Genomic DNA, 23,165 nt, shown 5'->3' on the forward strand with positions numbered 1-23,165 from the left:
AGCGCTCTACCACTTGAGCCACAGCACCACTTCAGGTTTTCTAGTGGTTTATTGGAGATAAGAGTCTCACGATCTCTCCTGCCCGGGCTGGCTTTGAACCGTGATCCTCAGATCTCAGCCTCCTGAGTAGCTAGGATTACAGGCGTGAGCCACCAGCACCTGGCATTAGAAGGATCTTTTTTAAAGGGTTATACTCTGTGTTCGTATATATACATATATGTGCATGTATACATATTTATATATAAATGTGTTTGTGTATATAGTTATATATATGTATATAGATGCATATATATATGTATATATATGACCAGAAGACCACCATGGTTCCTAGTAAAGTTAACAATAAGCTGTTGATGTCTCAGATACCCATTGTGGTTCAGATTGTTCCCATTCCCTTGTGTGTCACCTGTTACAGGCTTGGATCCAGGTGCCCATCATACATGGCCAGGTTGCTCAGACCGAAGGGAAGGTTACAGGGTACTGTTGAGTGAGCTTCTCTTCTCCCATGCTTGGTTTGTGCCTGCCACGGCTGGGCTGTTCACCATGATGTGGGTATGTTGCCATGGAAATGGTGCAACATCACAGAGCGGGTTGTGACCACCCATGAGAACCCTGATGGGTTGAGGCAGAGCCCATTCGCTCTTGATTTCTGGTTGATGAACTTGGTAGTAAGGACACTGAAAAACATGTGACCCAGAGGTGTATTTCAAGAATTTCCTGGCTCTGAAAAGCCCTCATTGAGGTCCCCTCCCTGTGGGGGCCTTAGGCAACCAGCCCCAGCCAGTCTAAAGGAAAGGCCTGTGTCTGTGCCTTCGCTCCTAGTGATTGGCCGTCCTGCAGGGTTGGCTTGCGATCCTGGACTTCTGCACTTAGGCTGCTGGTTAAGCATTTGAGGAGGTGGAGCCTCCTTATAATTTTTGTAATTTTGTCCCTAGTTAATGGGTCATTCAGAGCCTACCCAGGCAATTTGTTTAGTCTGGGCAGTTAATGATTATAACCCCGACCTTCACATTAACCTAGCCGCCTCATGATCTTCAGGTAATAGCCACTGTTGTAGCGAGTTTCCATTTTTTTTTTTTTTTGGTTATGCATCTTCTCTCTTTTTTCTTTTTCTTTTTTCCTCTGTAAACCAGGTAGAGCCACAAGCTGTTGGCCATTTTCAACTTCATCCAACCTCCATTCTGCCATCTTTATTCTCATAAGGGGACACTGTCCCTTTGTCCTGGCTCTCAGCTCTGGGTCTCATCCGCTTAGCCACTCTGATGCTTTTTGGTACCCTATAGGTTAGAGCCCAGGAAGGGGAGATGTGGGTTTTGTCAGGTTTTGTTTTGTTGGTGGTACCAGGATTTGAACTCTGGTACCACTAGGGTGTGGTGCTTACTAGATTCTACCACTTGAAGCCACATACCTCAGCCCCTCCCCCCCCCCCCTTTAGAATTTTTTTTTTTTCTTTTCTTTTTTGACTTTATTTATCAGGTCTAGGCTGGGCCTTGGACTCTGATCCTTCTACCTACTCCTCGTGTGTAGCTGGGATCACAGGATCACCTTGCTTGGCAATTTTCTCAGTAGGGCTGGTTGGTAGGGGACAGTCATGGATAATCAGGCCAAAGGAGGCAGAGCTTGTTGGCTAGTGACCAATGGTGTCCCCGAGGAATTGGACATTGCTTTCCAAAATCTGTGCCTGGTAGTCAGCCTGCCAGCAGCTCTGGGCTATCCCAGTGGGAGGTACACTGGTGTTGGCCAGTACTTGAGATGTTCCCATGTCAAGGGCTTTGTCCACATTATCATGTAAACCTCTTGCCATGATGGCAATCCCATTGGGTGGATGAGCAAAACCAAGGCTCACACAAGGGGCACACCCTAGGAGAGAGACAGAGCCATTTGGTTTGCTTTATCAAGTATTGTTTTTGCCAAGCCTGTGGTATGTAATGAGCCCCATGTGCTGCTGAGTCCTGTGGACTTGGCTAGGAGGTATTGCTCAGACTGGACTTCCACACCTATTTTTTGACCCAAGAAGAATAACAGCCAGTTCTGAAAATGGAAACTTGATGGCCTGGAGGTTTTGTCCAGGAGGTGTGAGGCAGAGTGGCCTGGAGGCAAGGTACTGGCCTCTTCCCTTTCCCTCCTAAGGGCTAGCTCAGAGTCTTCCTGTGTGTTTGGTTCCCTGTCCCTGGGGGCTCTGTCAGCCAGCCCAGCTCTAGCAGGTGGGGGCCTTACCAATCCAGGCCCTGGGAACGAAGCAGTCTCTGAGCAGGCCGGCACTGCAGGGTTTTCTCCCTCTCCAGAGAGCTTGGCGGGTCTAGATTGAAATGATTAGCACAGCGGTGCTCCCCTACTTTTCTTGGGGGATTATGTCACAGTCTATTAAGCATGCTCCCTCGGTATTTAATCCCACTCTGACATGGATTTGCTGGCAGCCTGTGAAGTGGCACGGCTTAAACCTGCCTGCTGTTGGGGGAGCATGCCGTTGTGTACTGTGCACAACCCTCAGGAGTTCCACCTTCCCTCCCTCAGGGCCTTCATTTTGTTCCTCTCTTTCCTTTTCTTCTCTCCTGCTCTCAGTTGAGCAGCCTGAAGAAAGTAGATCAAACACTTAGGCCACACTGCCCAGAGGGCAGAGAGCTCTTAAGGGTTCGGGCATGGAGGACATAGTGTGGTGAATGGCCTTGGGCATGCACCAAAACCATCCAGTGTTGTCCCAGAGGGGGCCCCCAAAAAAATCCCGTGAGTTTTAGGATGAGATCATCTGTAGTGTTGTAGCTTCTTAATTCTAGGGAAACAAAATTCTTAGTATTCATAACCAAGAGATGGTTCGGGTCATTTGTGTGATGCCCTCCCTTGTGTTTGGCTAAAGGGGCTTTAAGGGTGGGTCTGCATGCTGCTTCTCTGCCTATGTACGGAAGCCTTGGAGATGAAAAGGGCTTCTGGAATCATTCTGGATGATCCTTAAGACTCCAGTTCCTCCCATTGTATTTCTGATGGCCTGGTGCCTGTTTGAGGATGCTCTCCAGCTCTGGCTGTACTGAGCCAGTCTTCTGTGTCCTGGACAATGCTTCACAGTCTTTATTTCTTATTTGTGTCTCTCCTTCAAGGAAAGTTCAGGGGAGGTAGCTAGTTATCCATGCTGAGCATCTGATACTCAGAAAAATTTGTGACTGAATGCAACTCTTTTAGCTTTAGCTTTCCCCTTCCTATAATGTGGTGAGATAATCTGGCTCTCTTTAGCTTTTTTTTTTTTAATGTGCCTGTCTGAACATCTGTTCCTTAAAGCTTGTACTCTACCACTTGAACCACAGCTCCACTTCTGGCTTTTTTTTTTTTTCTCAGTTATGAGGCTCGAACTCCCCTCACTCTTCAGCTCAAGGCAAGTGATCTACTTGAGCCACAGCACCACTTCTGGTGGTTAATTGGAGTTGAGAATCTCATGGACTTTCATGCCCTGGCTGGCCTCCAGAGTAGCTGGGATTACAGGTGTGAGCCACTGGTTCCCAGCTCACTTCTGGCATTTTTGAGAATGGTTTATTGGAATGTCTCATGGACATTCCTGCCCAGGCTGGCTTTGAACCATGATCCTCAGATCTCAGAATTGTAGGCATGAGCCACCAGCGCCTATAAATCTTTAGATCATCTTCATGGGCTTCAGGACACCAATCTTTCTTTGAGTCCTGCCTGACTTTCCCAGTTTCTCCAAGGTATGGCTCTAGCTCACCCTAAATCTTCCCATCTGGGGTACCCAGCTCTGTTTGCTCCAGTCCCCACTCTCAGTGAGTACACTAGAGGAAACCTAGGCTCAACACCAGCTTCTTCCCAGGGACCAAACCAGTTTCCCCAGTTCCATGGTGTTTTAACCTGGGTGAGGCCATCCTGCTATTTCTGTGGGTGAGCAGAGAGAGCTGGTGATTGGGAGGTGCCTCCCTTGTCAGAAGATCTTCCCAACCCTTCCAGGGCAGTGCCTGTGTGGCGTGCCTTCTGTAGAGTGGCCTTGGCTAACCCGGCATTGGAGGAAGCGACAGGAGGCACCCTTCAGTGTGGCTCCACATTTGTTTTCTCTGGAGCTAAAGGAGACTAGGTGTGGTCTCAATATTTTTTGTTGTTGTTTGGTTTTGTTTTGTTTGTTGGTTGGTTGTAGGGCTTGAACTCAGGACCTGGGGGCTGTCCCTGAGCTCTTTTGCTTAAGGCTAAGCACTCTTACCACTTTGAGCCACAGCTTCACTTCTGGTTTTTGAGTGGAGATAAGAGTCTCACAGAGACTTTTCTGACCAGGCTAGTTTTGAACCATGATCCTCAGATCTCAACCTCTGGAGTAGCTAGGATTACAGGTGTGAGCCACCAGTGTCCGGCTTGCCTCTGTGTATTTAAGAGCTGCTCTTGACCTCCACTTCTGAAGTTCTTGAGGACTGGGGCTATTGGGTTTGAAGCCAGACTAATGGGTCCCATTGGATGAGGCATGAGGTTAATAGAGAAGCCCCTCTTGAGGCTGTGAAAGGCAGGGAGGGTCCTCAAGAAGTGGTGGTTTGTTGTTTTCTGCAAAGCCAATGAGAGAGCCCTTGAGGGCTTTTGGTTGTCTGTGCCCAGGCCCCATTAGTCTTTTTGGTCCTGGGTGGGTTCTACCACTCTTCATGTGACTTGGTCTGTTTTTTTGGCCTAGTTAATTGAGGTGAGAGGATTTTTATGCTGGGAGCTTTAAAAAAAATTCTTGGGGTGCTGGGATGGAACCTAGGCACGTGTTCTTCCACTAAACCACACCTGCAGCTCTTGGTTATTTTGGGGGTAGGGTCTCATTTTTTTTCTTCTCTCTCTTTTTTTTTTTTTTTTGTTGGCTGTGGGGCCTGAACTCGGCCTGGGCGCTTCCCCTCAGCTCTTCAGCTCAAGGCTAGAGCTCTACCCCTTGAACCACAGTGCCACTGCCGGCCTTTTCTGCTTTATATGGTGCTGAGGACTCGAACCCAGGGCCTCATGCATGCAAGGCAAGTACTTTACCACTGAGCCACCTTCCCAGCCCCATTTAGAGCTTTTTCTGTGTATGTGTTACTGAGGAACCAAACCTGAGGCTTCATGCGTGCTAGGCAAGCACTCTACCACTAAGCCACATTCCAAAGCTGCTTGGGTCTCACTTCTTGTGGACAGGTTTTGTTGATTTTAGGCTTCCCCGTTATAACTAACAGCTGCCAGCTCTCAGTTGAGAAGGGATTTCACAAACTTCTGACCAGGCTGCTCTCCAACTGTGATCTTCCCATTAGACCCTCCCAGGTAGCTAGGATTTATAGGTGTGAGCCACTGGTGTCTAGACCTTTCTTCAATTCTTATTTTGTTTTGAGACAGGGTCTCACTTTGTAACCTAAGCGGGCCTTAAACTCAAGATCTTACTATCTCAGCTTCTCAGGTTTATTGGTGTTATAGGATTATTGGTGTTAAGTGCCATTCCTTTCTTTTTTGGTCAGTTGTGGGGCTTGAACTCAGGGCCTGGGTGCTGTCCCTGGCCTCTTCAGCTCAAGGCAAACACTCTACCAATTGAGCCATAGTGCCACTTCTGGCTCTTTTTGTGATTTAATTGGATATAAGAATCTTACAGACTTTCCTGCCTTGGCTGGCTTGGAACTGCGATCCTCAGATCTCTGGGAACTTAAAATTGTTATTTTTTCTTTACCAAGTCCTGTACTTTTGAGAACTCTTATCTGTGGGTTTGGCTTGAACTCTGAATTCTTTTTCCACCTGTCCCTTCCTTAACCTATACCCCTCACCCGCCTGCCCTCCTTCCCTCCCTGCCCCCTTCTCCCCCACCCCCACCCCCCTATAGCTTAGTTAGGTGGGACTTGTTGGCTAGCTGGCTGGTCAGGTCAGGTCTCAAAGCACTGGGCATGGGTGACTGGGGAAGTTGACAATGGAAGGAAGAGTTGAGAAGAGAACCTGGAGAAGTACTTGGAGGCAAAGGGGAAAAGAGCAGCCCATAGCACTTAAAGCTGTCATGGGACTTCTCTGGAGGCTATTGGTGGGCTTAGGCCTGCCTGTGAGTGGTTCACAGCAGTGGGCCTTTCCTCACTGTGCACAGCTCATGCCCAGCTTGCTGAGCATCTCCAGGGGCGCTAGGGTGCCCTGTGTGTGGTGCCAGTCCATGTTCCCCAGGAGAGGAATAGCTGAGAGGGCGCTAGGTACTCCTGGTCTGCTCAGAGAGAGGGAGGCTTCAGTCTACTCATCAGAGCACCACAGCTGCTGCTTTTCTTCTAAGAAGAGCATTGGGATTTCCAGTGTAGATTGGACTCTGTGTTCGCAGCAGTGTCTGTACTGACTTCTTATTGATGGTTGTAGTGCTGGGGCTAGAACCCAGGGCCTCACACATACTACGCGAGTGCTATACCACTGAACTACAGCCCTTGCTTGTTGGCAGTCTTCCAATGAGTCTCACCTATGCCCCTCCCAGTCATGGTAAACTCCAGGACAGGTTCTTCTTTCTGAGATGGGGTCTCAACCCAGGCTACCATGGAGCACCCTACATAACCCAGGCTGGCCTAGAACTCACAGCCCTGCCTTAGCCTCCTGAGTGCTGGAATTACAGCCTGGCTTGTAGGCAGGGTCCTTCGTAGAGGCGGGTGAGGGATGGTTTCTGCAGCCTGTAGCCTGCGTCACCCCATCAACCTCACTAGCCCAGAGTCCTCAGGGTTTGCTTCCTAGCCCACGTTCACATCAGCTTTGGGGTTGGTTTTTAGGGAAGATGGGGAGCTGGAAGAAGGTGAACTGGAAGATGATGGGGTTGAAGAGACGCAGGACGCCCCAGGGGGACCAGAGAGGAGCCGGAAAGAGAAAGGGGACAAGCACCATAGTGACTCAGACGAGGAAAAGTCTCACCGGAGGCTGAAGAGGAAACGGAAGAAAGAACGGGAGAAGGAGAAGAGGAGGTCCAAGAAGAGAAGGAAATCCAAGCACAAGGTAGGTGCAGGAGGGCTAGTCACTGGCATGGGCCACCTGACAACCTGGAGGGGGCTGTCAACAGTGGTGGCTTTTCCTGCCCCTAAGCAGATGCAGACTTAGTGGAGTCGATAGCTTATGCTCCATTGCCACTCAGTGCCCCTAGGTGAGGTTTTGCAGTAACACCTGGATGTCCCCGGCACCACTGGGCCCTGGGGCTGGACCGTGCCCGGAGGACCTGCAGCAGCCTCACTCCCTCCTCCCCTGTCTTTGCAGCGCCATGCTTCTTCCAGTGATGACTTCTCCGACTTCTCCGATGACTCCGACTTTAGCCCCAGCGAGAAGGGGCATCGCAAGTACCGGGAATACAGCCCCCCGTACGTGCCGGTGAGTGCTGCCTAGCCTCTGTGCGTGGAGACACCTGGTATTGTTTTCTTTCTTTCTTTTTTATTTTTTTTTTGGGGGGGTGGTCCGGTCATGGGGCCTGAACTCTGGGCCTGGGCGCTGTCCCTCAGCTCTTCAGCTCAAGGCTAGCGCTCTACCACTTGAGCCACAGCACCACTTCTGGCTTTTTTTTTTCCTACTTATGTGGTGCTGAGGAATCAAACCCAGGACCTCATGCATGCAAGGCAAGCGCTCTACCACTGAGCCACCTTCCCAAGCCCCTGGTATTCTTTTCATCCCCATCGATTGGTGACTTCGAACCTTCAGATCTGTGCCCAGGCAGCGGCTGATCTCCCCCAGGCTGGCTCTGGCACCCTCTCTGTGCCGAGCCTTCCCCGCAGTCATGGCAGGACTGTGTATCACTGGTCTTTGCATTGCTTACACATGACCTGTGGGAAGTAGACAAGAGAAAAAAATGACCAGGAGAATAAATTATATCAAAGTTGCACAATTAGAAGGTAAACATTCCATTACATTTCTGAACTTAAATACAAGATGGACTTATTTGTTTAGTTTGTATATGTTACTCTCCACCAGAAAACCCATAAGAAAGATTGAGTTGGGTTTCACCTTTTGATAAAGAAATGTTGAAAAGATAGCACTTTGTCATTGTGTATGAGACATGGTCTCTGGCCCTGTCTCTCTGCTCCTATGTTAGGATTACAGTTGTGCACACCAGGCTCAATTTAGTAACACCTTTTAAAGTTGGGATGAGTGGTCATGCCTTTAATCCTAGCTCCTTGGGAGCTCAGATCAGGAAGATGCCAGTTTGAGGCCAGGGATCTGCGGAGAAAAACTGATCAGAACCCATCTTAGTTTTAATAAGGCAGAAAGGGGTAGGAAGGGTACTGTGATCCCAGGTAGGTTTGATGTATAAATAGGGTAATGGGCCAAGCTGGCCCAGGCAAAAAGAGAGACCCTGTCTCAAAAATAACCAGAACAGAGCTTAGTGGTAGAGTGCTTGCCTTGTATGCATGAAGCCCTGGGTTCGATTCCTCAGACCACATACACAGAAAAAGCTGGAAGTGGTGCTGGGGCTCAAGTGGTAGAGTGCTGGCCTTGAGCATAAGAAGCTCAGGGTCAGTGCCCAGGCCCTGAGTTCAAGCCCAGGACTGGCAAAAACAAAACAAAACAAGCCCACCAGAACAGCTGGGCTCTTGCTGGTGGCTCATGCTACTGAGTAGGCTGAGATCTGAGGATTGCAGCACAAGGCCAGCCCTTCTGTTATCTGCCCCCAACATATCTAGGAAGGTTGAGACTGAAGAGCACCCTCCTTCCTTTTTTTATTTTTTGGGGTCCGGTCGTGGGGCCTGAACTCTGGGCCTGGGCGCTGTCCCTCAGCTCATCAGCTCAAGGCCAATGCTCTATCACTTGAGCCACAGCGCCACTTTGTTCATGTGGTGCTGAGGAATTGAACCCAGGGCCTCAGGCATGCAAGGCAAGCGCTCTACCACTGAGCCATCTTCCCAGCCCGAGCACCCTCCTTCCTACACCCCAATGTAGTTTTTTTTTTGCGTCATGGGAGATGTCCCTTCTCTTTGCTTTATTGGGGATGGTGGGGTCAATGCCCACCACAGCCCTCCGCCCACTGGGAAGAACTGCTACCAACAGTATTTGGAGACAGTTGCCCGTGCACTGCTGGAGCAGTAGAGGTACCAGAGGGTTGCTTCCTTGAGAACCAGGGGACCTGTGTGGTTCTGACTCCAGGCCCCCGGCGCCGACTCAGCCTCCTCCCCTTTCTGACTCGCAGTCACACCAGCAGTACTCCTCATCACACTCTGCACCGTTGCCCAAGAAGTCATACTCCAAGATGGATAGTAAGGGCTATGGCATGTACGAGGACTACGAGAATGAGCAATATGGGGACTACGAGGGGGACGAGGAGGAGGACATGGGCAAGGAGGACTATGACGACTTCACCAAAGAGCTGAACCAGTATCGGCGCTCCAAGGAGGGCAGTCGGGGGCGAGGTGAGTGCCCTGTAGCTCCCTGCAGGCCACAGTGGCGGCAGCCAGGGGCTCGCTCAGCTGTGCAGAACCTGGCTGACTGTGAGGCTCTTAATGGGCCTCGAGTCCTGGAGGAGAAGCAGGCAATCATTTGGGGATAGGCATGGTTCATGGGGACAGGAAAAGCATTGCAAGGTGTTTGGGATGGCTCCAGGCAGATAGGAAGCTGAGAGAGGACCACTGTGGTGGCCAAAGGATGGCTTTGGGAAGTTAGCTTCCTGGTCAGCTGTGGGGGAGAGAAGAGGGCCTACCAGGGACAGCTGACTGCACTCTCCTCAGTCCTCCTCTCCCAGCACCTGCCACACCTCTGGACCTTGAACCTCGGGAGGACAGTGGGTGAGAGACGGCCCTGCTCCACAGACAGACCAGCCCAGTCTGTCTCTCCTGGCAGAATGACCCCAGCCTAAGTCTCCTTGTGGAATCTTCTGGCTCAGCTTCTTAGGCTTGTGATCCTTGTCTAAGTCCCAGCTGATTGTTCTGTTAGGGTGGTATTCATTTGTTTTTGTGGGACACCTCGGCAGAGTTTGCTTTGGGGACCTGTGCTGTCCATGGAAGGCGGAGGCAGGCTACCGTGTAGTTTTGTGTCTTGTACCATGTCAACAAAGTGACAGGAAACACATTAACTTCACTTTATCAGCCAGTCCTATTACTGCATGACGTCATCTTAGACAGGTGGGGTCTTCTGTAGTCCTTCTTTCCTCTTAAGTGTTTGGTGTCCAGGTGTTTTATTCTCCACATCATCCCACCCACGTATCAAGTGCTCATTGTGGGGCAGCTGAGTGGCAGGGTAGTGAGTGATGGAGGAGCCCTGTATCCCGAGGCCAAGTGACCCCATTGAGGAGACAGCACTATTAGCCTGGCTGGGCTACCTGGGAAGGCCTCCTGATGGAGGAGGAGGAGGAAGATGGCGTTGCTAGCTGAAGGGCAGGAAGCAGGTTCCTTTCTTCGTTGTGGTGGGATTTGCAGCTTTGTTGTCCATTCACCCTGTAGGCAGCCGAGGCCGGGGCAGGGGCTACCGAGGCCGAGGAAGCCGAGGAGGAGCACGAGGCCGGGGCCTGGGCAGGGGCAGCCGCGGCCGGGGCAGAGGCTCCATGGGAGGAGACCACCCGGAGGATGAAGAGGACTTCTATGAGGAAGAAATGGAAGTAAGCGCCTGCGTGGCTCTGGTGGGCACAAGTGAGGCTGGTGGTCCCTCTGCTGCCAGAGCTACTAAGGGAGGCCTGGGCCGAGGTGGAGGGACTTGTGGGCACCCTGAAGGAATGGAAGTCTTGAGTTGCAGATTGATATGTATAAAAAAGCTCATTTTGGAGTAGAGAAAACCTTCACATTGTTTGAAATAGAAAAGAATCAGATGTTAGGCTATACCAAAGTTCTGTGCTTAGACAGATACTTCCTAATCATCTAGAGATATTTTTCTTTTTCTTTTTTTTTTTTTTGAGGGTCCGGTCGTGGGGCCTGAACTCTGGGCCTGGATGCTGTCCCCCAGCTCTTCAGCTCAAGGCTAGCGCTCTACCACTTGAGCCACAGTGCCACTTCTGGCTTTTTTTTTTTTTTCTGCTGAGGAATCAAACCCAGGGCCTCATGCATGCAAGGCAAGCGCTCTACCACTGAGCCACCTTCCCAGCTCCTAGAAATATTTTTCTGTCTGTATTTCCACATATGCTGTGTCCTGTGCCTGTCTATCAAGGTCAAGGTGCCCTTTCCTTGCCAGTGTCCACTGAACCTCAAGTTCTCCATAGTCTCATCGCTCTCCCTTGTGCCTGGTGGCGCTGGAGGGAGGCTTCCTGGAGGAAATGAGGGATCCTGCCCTTGAGGTGGCCCCTCTGTCCCCACCATGGGTCCCTTGTCCTCCAGAAGCGGGTAGGGTGTATGTAGGGAAGGCATTTTTGTTGTTCTCTTTGCCTCTCGGGAATTCCAGTATGGAGAAGGTGAGGAGCCGATGGGAGACGATGAGTATGATGAATACTCCAAAGAACTGAGCCAGTACCGCCGGTCCAAGGACAGCCGAGGCCGAGGTGGGCCCTGGGGCCGGGGAGGTGGGGTGCGGGCTGGGCTTCTGGGCCCCGGGAAGAGCAATGGATCTCTTCTCTCTCCCCTTTTCAGGTTTAAATCGTGGCCGTGGCCGTGGCTCCCGAGGTCGAGGGAAGGGGATGGGCCGGGGCCGAGGACGAGGCGGCAGCCGAGGAGGGATGAACAAGGGTGGGATGAACGATGATGAAGACTTCTATGATGATGACATGGGCGTGAGTGGACTTTTCCTCTTTTCCTTTTGATCTGGTGTTTGTGGCCCAGACCGTGGACTTGATTTCCTGTGAGGAGGCATTCTGTGGGCTTCTCCTGTTTCCTGCCCCCAGCAGCCCATCCCCGAGGGCCGTGCAGGTGGTGTGACCCTCTGTTTAAAGCACACCTTTGCAGCACACTCAGTGAGTCTCAGGGTTAGAAGGTTCTAGAGGAGGCGCCCCGATGGCTCAAGAGAGTGTTAGAGGGAAGCCCTGGCCACTTGCTGGAGGAAGAGGTACATTTGTGCACAGGTGTGTGGCACCAAGACTTGAGGGGCCAGAGCTTCTCCTATCAGAGCACCCCAGGAAGGCAGCGCTGTCCCCAGGGTCCTTGTGATTGCACATCCCAAACTCTCCTGCCTTCCTTTTCATGCCCTTCTCCCTCACCTGCTTGGCCTCACAGGACAGTGGTGGAGGCTACCGAAGGAGTGACCACGACAAGCCCCACCAGCAGTCCGACAAGAAAGGCAAAGTCATCTGCAAGTACTTCGTGGAAGGACGTTGCACATGGGTAAGGAGCAGGGTAGAGCGCCCAGTGTGCGGCCTCTGGTGAGGGCCTGTGGAGTGATCGTGTGATGACTGTTTTGTTGGTGTCTAGGGATGCTGGCTGTCCTGGAAGACTGAACTCCCTTCTCAGAGCCAAGCAGTCCCAGGATGTGACAACATGTGGGGAGTTTTGGTTTTAGGGGTGTATTTTGGCCAACATTTCTGTTTAGTCCATAAAGCCTAATGTGTATTGATGACGGTTGGTATTGCAGAGATGTGACATGCTTATGAAGTTGTTCACCTTCAAAGTTTTATCAGGAATCATTAAAGCAGCCAGAAAGAAAAGGGGGGAAATCAGGTTAGCCTTGCTCTTCGGAGACCGGGCTCCAGCTGTCTCCCAGTCTCCACCTGGCCTGCAGGAAAGCAGTGCTCTTTGTCATTAGCCAGCTGGCCACTACTGCCACCAAATGGCCAGGCCAGGTATGGAAGCATGGTGTCCAAAGAATGCTGCTTCTGACCAAGGTGTTATGTGAAAACATTACTTGGAATCACAATTCATTCTCCAGGAAAGTTGAAGTACATATAAACAAAAATGACCAGCTGTTCACAAGGCAAAAGTTAGCTTCATAGTGACAGGCAGGAAGTGGATACACACCCTGCTCCTACCTCTGGCAGCTGCAGACAGAGGAGCCCTAACTGCTGGCTGCGGCGCATATGCCCGGCTCTCAGGACAGGGATCTCCATGGGCGTGGGAGCTTGTTTCTGAGTCAGGGCAATGGCCTGCAGTCCCCCAAACTTCACTTGCCTTGAATTCTACTGGATTTACACATCCTGCGGTACCCGTGCTTCACGCCATCACACAGAAGACCTAGGAGTAGGAAAAATGGATGGCTTTTCTTTCTTTGTCCCCCCCCCCCCCCATTCTGGAAAAGTCCTTGAGAACTTTGCCAATATCTCATTGGCTACATTTTCAAGGAAAGTTGGGGTATTAAGTATTTTGAATTAGGCACATTTGTCCCCAAACAAAATGAAGGTTTTGTTAGGAAGGGCAAAATGTGGGCCTGGAGTGCAGATGGGGAGAAGCCCTAGTTCCAGTCAGCAGAAGTAAACCTGAGCAGATGAGAGAAGGAAAGGCAAAGCGGGCAGAAGGAAGCTGCAGACATCTGGGAAGGGAGCATAGGGTGCAGAGGCCCTGCAGAGGAGGTGTAGACAGGTCCTGGGAGCTGGCAGTGCTATATGAAGGCCTTTGCAGTTTGGGGGCACCCTGTCCACCCTGAGCCATCCCAACGAAAACCCTTTGTGCATGCTCAGCAACGGAGTTGGACTTCCCCTGGCAGACAGGAGGGAGCCAGGCTGGTGGCACTCTTACCTTTCAGTGCTTCTCTTCCAGGGAGACCACTGTAATTTCAGCCATGACATCGAACTGCCAAAGAAACGGGAGCTGTGCAAGTTTTACATCACTGGCTTCTGTGCCAGAGCCGAGAACTGCCCCTATATGCACGATATCCTTTTCCACCCGGTCTGCTCCGGTGCAGGTAACCGCCACTCCCCATTATACTCCCTCATTACCCCAGGATGGCCCATGTCTCATTCTGCGGAGGAAGAGAGACACAACTTGCCACATCCTGTCCAGCGCCCCTGTCTTGCTGAGATTTCCCCCATGGGCTTTGTAACCTTGGGGGAGTCACTTCCCCTCCCTTCCCCTGATGAGGGTCCGAGGCCTCACGTCCAGGGCCAGCTTGGTGGGCTGAACAGGAAGGAGTTTTGGGAACCATGTCTCACCTCCAGTCTGCTTCCAACCCACTGTAACCTGAGCAAGTTCCCTCACCTCTCTGGGCTTCTAAAAGGGGGTTGGATTACGCCTGAGGGTGGGTTCCGTGAGCTGAAGCATTTGCCTTAATCCACCATGAACGTGACTTCCCGTGTAAGCTGTACCACACGACTGGGAACTGCATCAACGGCGATGACTGCATGTTCTCCCACGACCCGCTGACTGAGGAGACCAGAGAGCTGTTGGATAAGGTAATGTCCGGGCTGCCCGAGGCACAGCTGACAGCAAGGCCTGCTGCCCCTCCCTTGCCTTGGTCTCTGGAGTACCAGAATTCCCAGTCTCGACCACCTGGAGCTGGGCTGTTGCAAGGGTGTGGTGACCCTGTGTGACACAGGGCAGCTGCTTGTGTCCCCTGTGGGCAGCCGTGTGGGAAGCACGTGCTGGTGTGTCTCCACAGGCCTTGTGGTCTTAGTACTTCCTGAACAAGAAGGCAGAAGACATGATGAGGGTTTCTTTGTAACTGTTGGGGACCTTGCAAAGAAGAGGTGACTAGCTCAGGCAAGAATCAAGGTGTTCTTACAGGTGACAATCTGACAGTCCTTGGTGTCCTCCCTCGGGAGCTTGAATTAGGCCCTGTGTTTGCTCACAACACATTGATATCCAGGAGGGAAGGGGTCCTTCAGATGGAGCTTGCGGGTGAGGGTAGGACCGCTGGAGACAGGAGGCCACCAAGCAAGCTGCTTCTTCAGCAGAGGCAGAGCCACCCAGAGGCCCTGCCTTGTGAAGCAGCAGAAGTGACAGTGCTCACTGCTTTTTGACCACTGCTCACCTTTGACATTCCCTTAGAAATGCTTACCATTTCAGAACTCACATCCTAGGTCAAGTCCTGGCAGCCCCACTTCTTATCTGAAGGACCCAATGTCTGGCCCAGTGCTGCCCCCTGCTGGATGTTCAGAGTTTGTGCCCCAATAGGGCATTCACTTCTGCTTTGTGTGTTATAAACAATTCTTTTTTTTGTTTTTGTTTTTGGGTCCGTCGTGGGGCCTGAACTCTGGGCCTGGGCGCTGTCCCTCAGCTCTTTAGCTCAAGGCTAGTGCTCTACCACTTGAGCCACAGCGCTACTTCCGGCTTTTATCTTTTTGCTTATGTGGTGCTGAGGAATCGAACGCATGGCCTCAGGCATGCAAGGCAAGTGCTCTACCACTGAGCCATCTTCCCAGCCCCAAACAATTCTTTTTTTTAAAATTAGCTTTCTGTTTTATTGGAGATGGGGACCTGTGAAGTAGCCCCAAATGACCTTGTGCTCATTGCAATCCTCTTGACTCAGTTTTTCAAGTACTAAGATTACAGGCATGCTGTATACACTCAGCTCAGCTCAGCCCCATTTCTAGCACTTACTATCTGTATGGGACATCATTGCATTCAATGCCTAATTTGAAACCAAGGTGGCCTGTTTTATCCTAACAAACCTTTGAAAGCATCAGTGTCATATGTCATCCCCTAAAAACTCCCAGGCCCTGAGTTCAAGCCCCACGACAATAAAAATAAAACAACAACAAAAAAAAAACTAGCAATGGAAGTCAGGAGCCTGTGGCTCACACCTGTAACCGCAGGTATCCAGAGGCTGAGATTAGGAGGATTATGGTTCAGGCCAGCTTAGGGAAAAAGTTTGCAAAATCTTATCTCTACAACTAACAGGTCATGAGTTACTTGCCACCTGTCATCCTCATTATATTGGAGATTCTAAGTAGGGGGATCAAGCTTCAGGAAAAGAGCACAGGGCATTTCCAACCAAGTAAAAAGGATTGATGGTTTGAGGGAGCTCACAGTAGACAAGAGTGGGGTGATAGGAACCCCACAGTGATACTAAACAGGAGTACCCAACAACTGTGTGGCAAAATGCCTGGGAATGGAAGGAAGAGGAGAAGCTGTGTTGGGCTCTGCAGGGAGGTGACCTCCACATGATGGGAGGTGCCCTGTGCCCAGGGGAGGAGGCTACACATGGTTATCTGACGAGGGTCCGAGGGTCCATTCCAGCAGCCTTCCCATCACGTTTCGCACCCTCTGTCACTGCAGATGTTGGCTGATGATGCTGAGGCGGGTGCCGAGGACGAGAAGGAAGTGGAAGAGCTGAAGAAGCAGGGCATCAACCCCCTGCCCAAGCCTCCCCCTGGTGTGGGCCTGTTGCCCACACCTCCTCGGCCCCCGGGCCCCCCAGCCCCTACCTCTCCCAACGGCAGGCCCATGCAGGGAGGCCCCCCGCCTCCTCCTCCACCCCCTCCACCGCCCCCGGGGCCCCCCCAGATGCCCATGCCAGTGCACGAGCCACTGTCCCCTCAGCAACTGCAGCAACAGCAGGACATGTACAACAAGAAGATCCCCTCCTTGTTCGAGATTGTGGTGCGGCCCACAGGACAGCTGGCTGAGAAGCTGGGCGTGCGGTGAGTGCCCAGGTCCCCGTCAGGCCATAGGCTGGCAACACCTCTCTGAGGCACTGTTGGAGCCCCTGGCTGGGAACATGGCTCGGGCTCGGGAGGGTTACTACCTCTCCCCAGCAGCTAGTTCACAGGCGTACATTTCCTCCTCTAGGTTCCCAGGACCTGGTGGACCCCAAGGGCCTATGGGTCCTGGACCCAACATGGGACCCCCAGGGCCCATGGGGGGCCCCATGCACCCTGATATGCATCCCGACATGCACCCTGACATGCACCCCGACATGCACCCTGACATGCACCCTGATATGCCAATGGGTCCTGGAATGAACCCTGGCCCACCCATGGGCCCTGGCGGCCCCCCAATGATGCCCTATGGTCCTGGAGACTCCCCGCACTCTGGAATGATGCCTCCTATCCCACCGGCCCAGAACTTCTACGAGAACTTCTACCCGCCGCAGGAAGGCATGGAGATGGAGCCGGGCCTCCTTGGGGATGCAGGTATGTGGCTCTACCTGGGGTGTCATGCATGGAGACTCTGTCTCCTCTCTGTCCCACGCAGTGGCCCAGTGTTCTCATGGTGTGGGTTTACTAATGTGCCAAGAGCATGGCCCCGTCAGAAATAAGCCACACGTCCCAGACAGAGCTGCCTTCTGTCCTTCCTTGTGAGAGCTGACACAACCAGGGCCTAATGATGGGGTGCTGTGGCTGAGGCCCAGGGAGAATGGCCTCGGGAAGGGAAAGATGCAGAGGAGAGAGCCTTGGAAAGCGGGAAGATGCACTCCTGCTCTAGGCTGGAGTTCTCACCTGGATGCCTTGTGAGGGAGGGAGGTTTGTTCTCCCAGAGGGAACTTGATGCAAGTGAATCAGTTCTCCGTCTTGGCCATGTTAGAATAAGACAGTACTAGTTGCTATGGGGAGGGCCAGGGCAGGGTGGTCGAGGCAGAGTGGAGGTGGCTGTGGGCACCTGGCCACAGCACAGCAGGCCGAGGCTGTACCAGTTACCTGGTGGCCATGTGCTGCTGAGGGAGAAGGCTAGAGCTCACCGTGGCTGCCCCCTCCTTGCTGTGTAGACTAAGGATGGAGGAGGGGGCGCTGAGGACATTTCTAGGCTGCCTGCTCTGGAGATGAGGTGGTAGCCAGAAGTTTGGGGGAAGTTTGGGGTCCAGTAGCTTGACACTGTGCCTTAGGACCCATGGCACCTTACGTGTGCTGGCGAGGGAGGGCAGGCAGAGCTTGGAGGTAGGGCACCGGAAGTGGCATCCCAGGCCTACTGGAGCCAGTGGTAAGTTGCACCCGATGGTCAGCCTCGCAGAAACTCCGAAGGCGCCGTTGAGGTTGTGGACCTGTGGGCTAGAGACAAGCAGGAAGGCCCCTTTGTTTTTGGCAAGTGACTGGTGTTCGGGGTGAGGAGCAAGGCTTCAGGGTAAAGAGAGAAATCAGGATGCCAGGAGCTAGGTGCTGGCCGGCCTGGTCCTAGGTGGTATGGGTAAGGCTCAGCAGGAGGAGACCAAAGTCAGGAGACCTAGCCCAGGCTGGCCTCAGGCTCGTGATCCTCCTGTCTCAGCCTCCCCAGTGCTTCCACACCGGCACAGTGGTTTTCTTTCTTAATTATCACAGAGCAGCCACAAAGCTAATGTTCATCCCGGATAACTAAGACAGGTCCCGTCTGTGGGGGAGCGAAAGCTGCCTGGTTGGTCTCCCCTGGTTCTGGTCCCAGAGGACCTGTTGCTCCCTGCCTGAAATCAGAGCCTTTGCTCAGAACACACTGCCCTATCCACCCACGGCCGTCATGAGCACTTACCAGCTGCTCGCCACACCTCACCCTTTCTGCTGCCTCCCAGCAGGCAGGCCCCTGCCGTCCCTGCAGGCATCCAGACTGGGGGAGGCAGAAGGGACTGAGACGGGACAGGCCTGGCGCCCGTGCCCATTGGCACTGGGACTGTATTGGTCCGCGGAGGGCAGGGGTAGAGTTGGCACCTGAGGCCCTTCCCCACACAAACCCTGGTTCTTCCCTGCCACAGAGGACTACGGGCACTACGAAGAGCTGCCGGGGCAGCCGGGGGAGCCCCTCTTCCCTGAGCACCCTCTGGAGCCTGACAGCTTCTCTGAGGGAGGGCCCTCAGGCCGGCCGAAGCCGGGCGCTGGTGTCCCCGACTTCTTGCCCTCGGCCCAGAGGGCTCTGTACCTGAGGATCCAGCAGAAGCAGCAGGAGGAGGAGGAGAGAGCAAGGAGGCTGGCTGAGAGCAGCAAGCAGGACCGGGAGAATGAGGAAGGCATGTGCCTGGGCGGGGGTGGGGCCGGGCCGGCTCTGCAGGCAGCTGCATGTCCCTGAGAGAGGCTGGGGTCAGGGCTGCCATGCTGGAGAGACCTGGCCCCCAAAGGGAGTGGTGGGTGGGGCCGCTGTCGGTGCGCATGCAGCCCCTTCTCTGCAGAGGTGCCTCGGGAGGGGAGGAGGAGGAGAGGCCAGTGAAGTCAGCCAGTGAAGTTGGAATCACAGGTGCTAATGCCTCAGGGAGAAACGTTGGGGTGTGCCACGTGAAGGAGACTGGGATCCAGCTGGGCTGCAGGAAGATGGCGGGAGTTTGGCTGTGCCCTGTGCTCAGGGCTCTGCGCAGGTTCTGTGTGCAGCAGGGTCAGCCCCTCTATTGGCCCGGCTCACTGTCAGGAGCTTGATCTTCCAGAACAAGTTGCTCAGGGCCAGGCGAGTGAGAGGAGGCCACAGAGCCTGGGCTGGAGAGGAGTCCTAGCTCAGTGCAATTCTATCTCCAGTTAATGGCACCATGGCCTGTTTCCTCATCTTTCCGGGGGGCACATGGATGCCAGGGTCCTGGGCATGGGGTACATTATTTAAACGAGACGCACCACCTAGAAGATGCTGGCATGGGAGGAAAGCCACACAGAAGTGTGCTTGGCGTCGGCCTCTTTGCCCTCAGCAGTCCCAGGAAGGGGCCCAGGCAGGCCCTGCCGAAAGCTGGGGGGCCGAGCACGTGCTCGCCCGCGGCCTGTTGGGTCCCAGTCTGGGGGCAGACGGGAGCCACTTACCTGCTCTTGTGCTCTTTCTTAGGAGACACTGGCAACTGGTACTCGAGCGACGAGGACGAGGGTGGGAGCAGCGTCACGTCCATCCTCAAGACCCTCAGGCAGCAGTCATCCAGCCGGCCCCAGGCCTCTGTCGGGGAGCTGAGCAGCAGTGGGCTGGGAGACCCCCGCCTCCAGAAGGGACACTCCGCAGGAGGCCGGCTGGCTGACCCTCGCCTTAGCCGGGACCCCCGGCTCACCCGCCACGCCGAGGCTGCCGGTGGCGCTGGCCCTGGGGACACGGGGCCCTCTGACCCTCGACTGGCTCGCACCCTGCCAGCCTCCAAGACTGATGGCAGCACCCATGCCAACCCTGCGGGCCCCGGCAGCTCCAAGGGGTCTGCACCGCCTCCTGCGGAAGAGGAGGAGGGGGAGCGCGCCTTGCGGGAGAAGGCGGTCAGCATCCCCCTGGACCCCCTCCCCGGACACCCCCTGCGGGACCCACGGTCGCAGCTGCAGCAGTTCAGCCACATCAAGAAGGACGTGACCCTGAGCAAGCCCAGCTTCGCCCGCACTGTGCTCTGGAACCCCGAGGACCTCATCCCCCTGCCCATCCCCAAGCAGGACGTGGTGCCCCCCGTGCCTGCCGCCCTGCAGTCCCTGCCCGCCCTGGATCCCAGGCTGCACCGCTCCAGCCCTGCAGGGCCCCCCAACACCCGGCAGCGCGCAGGGGCCTCCTCGGACTCCAGCAGCTCGGGCTCGAACCTGCCTGACTTCGAGCTGCTGTCTCGGATCCTCAAGACTGTCAACGTCAACGCCCCTGGCGCGGGCGACAAGCCCAGCGACCCCAGGGTGCGCAAGGCGCCCGCCGACCCGCGGCTGCAGAAGCCGGTGGACTCTGCTGCGGCGGCTGCGGCCCGCGTCGCCAAGCCCTGTGCCCCGGAAACCTCGCCCCCCACGGGGAGCCCCAGCCGGGAGTCGTCCCCCCCAGCCACGGCACCCTATGACCCCCGCGTGCTGGCGGCCGGCGGCCTGGGCCAGGGTGGCGGGAGCGGGCAGAGCAGCGTGCTGAGCGGCATCAGCCTGTATGACCCCAGGACTCCCAACACGGGGGGCAAAGCCTCAGAGCCGGCTGCGGAGGCGGGCGCCCAGCCCAAGGGCCCCGAGGGCAACGGCAAGAGTTCAGCCTCCAAAGCCAAGGAGCCCCCGTTCGTGCGCAAGTCAGCCCTGGAGCAGCCGGATGCGGGGAAGCCCGGGGCCGACGCGGGTGCCGCGGCCACGGACAGGTACAACAGCTACAACCGGCCTCGGCCCAAGGCTGCTGTGGCCTCCACCGCCTCCACCGGCACCCCGCCACCAGAGGGGGCCGCGCCCCAGCCCGGAGTGCATAACCTACCCGTGCCCACGCTCTTTGGGACCGTGAAGCCCACCCCCAAGTCCGGCTCAGGGAGCCCCTTTGCCGGCAACAGCCCGTCCCGCGAGGGCGAGCCGGACGCGGGGTCCCTGAAAGATGTCTTCAAAGGCTTTGACCCCACTGCCTCCCCCTTTTGCCAGTAGTGTTGGGGGGGGGCCGTGCTCCCCCCGCTCCACCCCTTCCAGGGTGAGACTTAAGGGCAGTCACCAGAGCTGGGGGATCCTGGGTGTTCTTTTCTTTTCCCCCCTCTTTTCGTTTCCTCTTACGTAGTCCTTTCTTTGAGACATAAATTGTACATAACACCTCCGTTCTGATCCGTCACCCCGGCCGGCCGCGGCTGCTGCTGGGGCTCCCAGGGCTCCCGCACTGCTGGACAAGGAAAAGTGGAGTCCACGCGTCTGTCCTGTTCGCTCGGCGTGAAGCCACTGTCACCTCAGGAGAGGAAGCCCTAGAGGTGGCCAGGCCTTCTGGCCCACTCTGTTCATGAATTTGCACTTGGGGCTTTGCACCCTCCGTCCAGAGTTCATCCTGAAAGCATCACACACCAGCGCCCATGGGAGACGGGGACAGACGGACCTGGGGTGCATCTCCCCCAGGAGGAAGCCCCTCGGAGTGTGCTTTCTGTCAGTATTACCCGTCCTGCCCCAGCCCGCACGCTGTGGGCCGCAGATGCCCCAGCACTGCCGGCCCCAGCCCCGTCCCCAGAGACAGCTCAAGGATCCGCAGCGCTGCCACCCGCCGGCCTCCGGAGCAGCGGCCTTGGAGGGCTACGGCCAGGCCCTGGTGCCCTGCCCGCTCTCCCCCTCGCTGCCAGCCCTGCCTCTGTAAGGCTGAGGCAGTGCAGCTTCGCTTCCCCCCCTCCCAAGCCGACAGACCACGGGCTCAGCCGTGAGGCGCAGTGTTGGATTTGTGGACATTTGCAGAAGGGGGCCTGAGGAAGGGAGCAATGTGGCTGGGCCTGGAGGGGACCCCCCACTGCCGTGGGAAGACACCAGCCATGCTTGAGCAGGGCACAGAAGTTTGCAGTAGCCTTCCCCCCGCCCCACCCCACTCTTCCTTCTGACTTCAGGCTTTCAGGCCTTTCTGCCTCCCTGCCTCTGGGCCCCTTTTTCTCCTCATGCCACTGATCCTCCGTCCCACTGCCTCACCCAAGGTCCCTGGCTCTTCCTTGCTAATAATGAGATCTGGTCACCCAGCCAAAGGTTCTTCTTCTGCCACCCCAAGAGAAAACGTGAAAAGGCAAAGCAATGAATTTGGGCTTAAAGCTGGGGTAGGAGAGCCTGGTGCCTGGCAGGGCCCACAGCCCCTTGGGGTTGGCTTGGTTGGTCTTTTGTTGTTTTGATTTGTTTTTTTAAGCAATCATTCATGAGATTTGTCGTCAGCCACCAGTGTGGGCCGTGAACACAAGGGCCACGTGTGTAGGTAAGTGACCATACACAGTGTGGCGGTGTTTTGGTGTTTCCCCCCCCCCCTTTTACTTTTTTTTTTGTAAAAGAAAAATGCTTTTTTAAAAACCGTAATCTGTGGATGAAATCGAAGCTGGAGCCCCCTGGAGCCTTCAGCCTAAGCACCTCATGGGACTGGGAACCCTGATCCCTGCTTGGCACCAGGCAGTGCTTTTAAAGAAATTGCTCTCTAACCAGGATTGTAACAAGAGTGTAAATACTATTTCCGAGTTGAAAGTTGATGGTGCAAATATGTATATAATGTACTGTATTTTTACAATGATCGCCGCATGACTACCCAGCCCCTTTTGTACTCCGCATCTGTCTTCCAGAAACTCACCTGCCTCTTCTCCTGTGGTCTCTTAATCCAATAATTGTATTACTGCCAATAAAGGATGCAGTTATTTTAAAGCCTGCCAGCCCTAGTCTCTGTGCTGCCCATACCTCCCCCGGCCTGGGGGAGAAGCAGAGGAAGGTGGGGTGGGCTGGGCACAGGTGAAACCTGTAGACTCCTTACCAGCAGAAAGTTAGAAAAGTGGATCTGTGGCTCACGTGGTAGAGCACCCACCAGTCTTGAGCAGAAAAAGCTAAGGGACAGTGCAAGAAAGAAACATCCTTTCTGGCATTCACCTTAGTACTGTTTTCTCACTAGTGTAAACCTTTTTGGTAGCCAATGTGTAAAAAGCATCTCAAGTACTTTCAGTTCACACTAAAGCCCATTCATAAGCATAGGAATGTCATGCTGTCTGTTGAGTTTATTTCTAGCGGTCCCTCCCCCTCCCCCCACACTACCAGGGCTTGAACTCTGGGCCCTATGCTTGCTTACCTTGATTGGCTGGTGCTCTGTTGCTTGAGCCAGGCATTTGTAGGTTTTGGTTTCTCTTTTTCTGCTAGTTAATTAGTGATGAGTCTCTTAGACTTTTCTGCCTGGGCTGGATTCAAACTATGGATGGTCCTCAAACCA

At 54.3% G+C, this 23,165-nt stretch overlaps 1 protein-coding gene across 5 annotated transcripts in view; it reads left to right on the forward strand.

Annotated features, from left to right (window-relative positions):
* Zc3h4 (zinc finger CCCH-type containing 4) overlaps nucleotides 1-21,798 on the forward strand; it is a 31,315-nt gene extending 9,517 nt beyond the window's left edge. For 4 of the 5 annotated variants that reach the window (XM_013032729.1, XM_013032730.1, XM_013032731.1 and 1 more), the window contains 13 exons: nucleotides 6,705-6,924; nucleotides 7,180-7,290; nucleotides 9,098-9,317; nucleotides 10,344-10,498; nucleotides 11,272-11,368; nucleotides 11,457-11,596; nucleotides 12,036-12,143; nucleotides 13,509-13,620; nucleotides 14,031-14,140; nucleotides 15,966-16,330; nucleotides 16,479-16,822; nucleotides 18,346-18,597; nucleotides 19,389-21,798. In XM_013032729.1, coding sequence (XP_012888183.1) covers nucleotides 6,705-6,924; nucleotides 7,180-7,290; nucleotides 9,098-9,317; nucleotides 10,344-10,498; nucleotides 11,272-11,368; nucleotides 11,457-11,596; nucleotides 12,036-12,143; nucleotides 13,509-13,620; nucleotides 14,031-14,140; nucleotides 15,966-16,330; nucleotides 16,479-16,822; nucleotides 18,346-18,597; nucleotides 19,389-20,899 — 3,745 coding nt within the window. In that variant the 3' untranslated portion in view covers nucleotides 20,900-21,798. The remainder of the gene's footprint in view (nucleotides 1-6,704; nucleotides 6,925-7,179; nucleotides 7,291-9,097; nucleotides 9,318-10,343; nucleotides 10,499-11,271; nucleotides 11,369-11,456; nucleotides 11,597-12,035; nucleotides 12,144-13,508; nucleotides 13,621-14,030; nucleotides 14,141-15,965; nucleotides 16,331-16,478; nucleotides 16,823-18,345; nucleotides 18,598-19,388) is intronic. The other variant, XM_013032733.1, reaches the window with a different exon arrangement.
* Nucleotides 21,799-23,165: the final 1,367 nt, after the last annotated feature.

The sequence above is a fragment of the Dipodomys ordii genome, unplaced genomic scaffold (assembly GCF_000151885.1).
Source record: "Dipodomys ordii isolate 6190 unplaced genomic scaffold, Dord_2.0 Scaffold156, whole genome shotgun sequence".
Lineage (NCBI taxonomy): Eukaryota > Metazoa > Chordata > Mammalia > Rodentia > Heteromyidae > Dipodomys > Dipodomys ordii.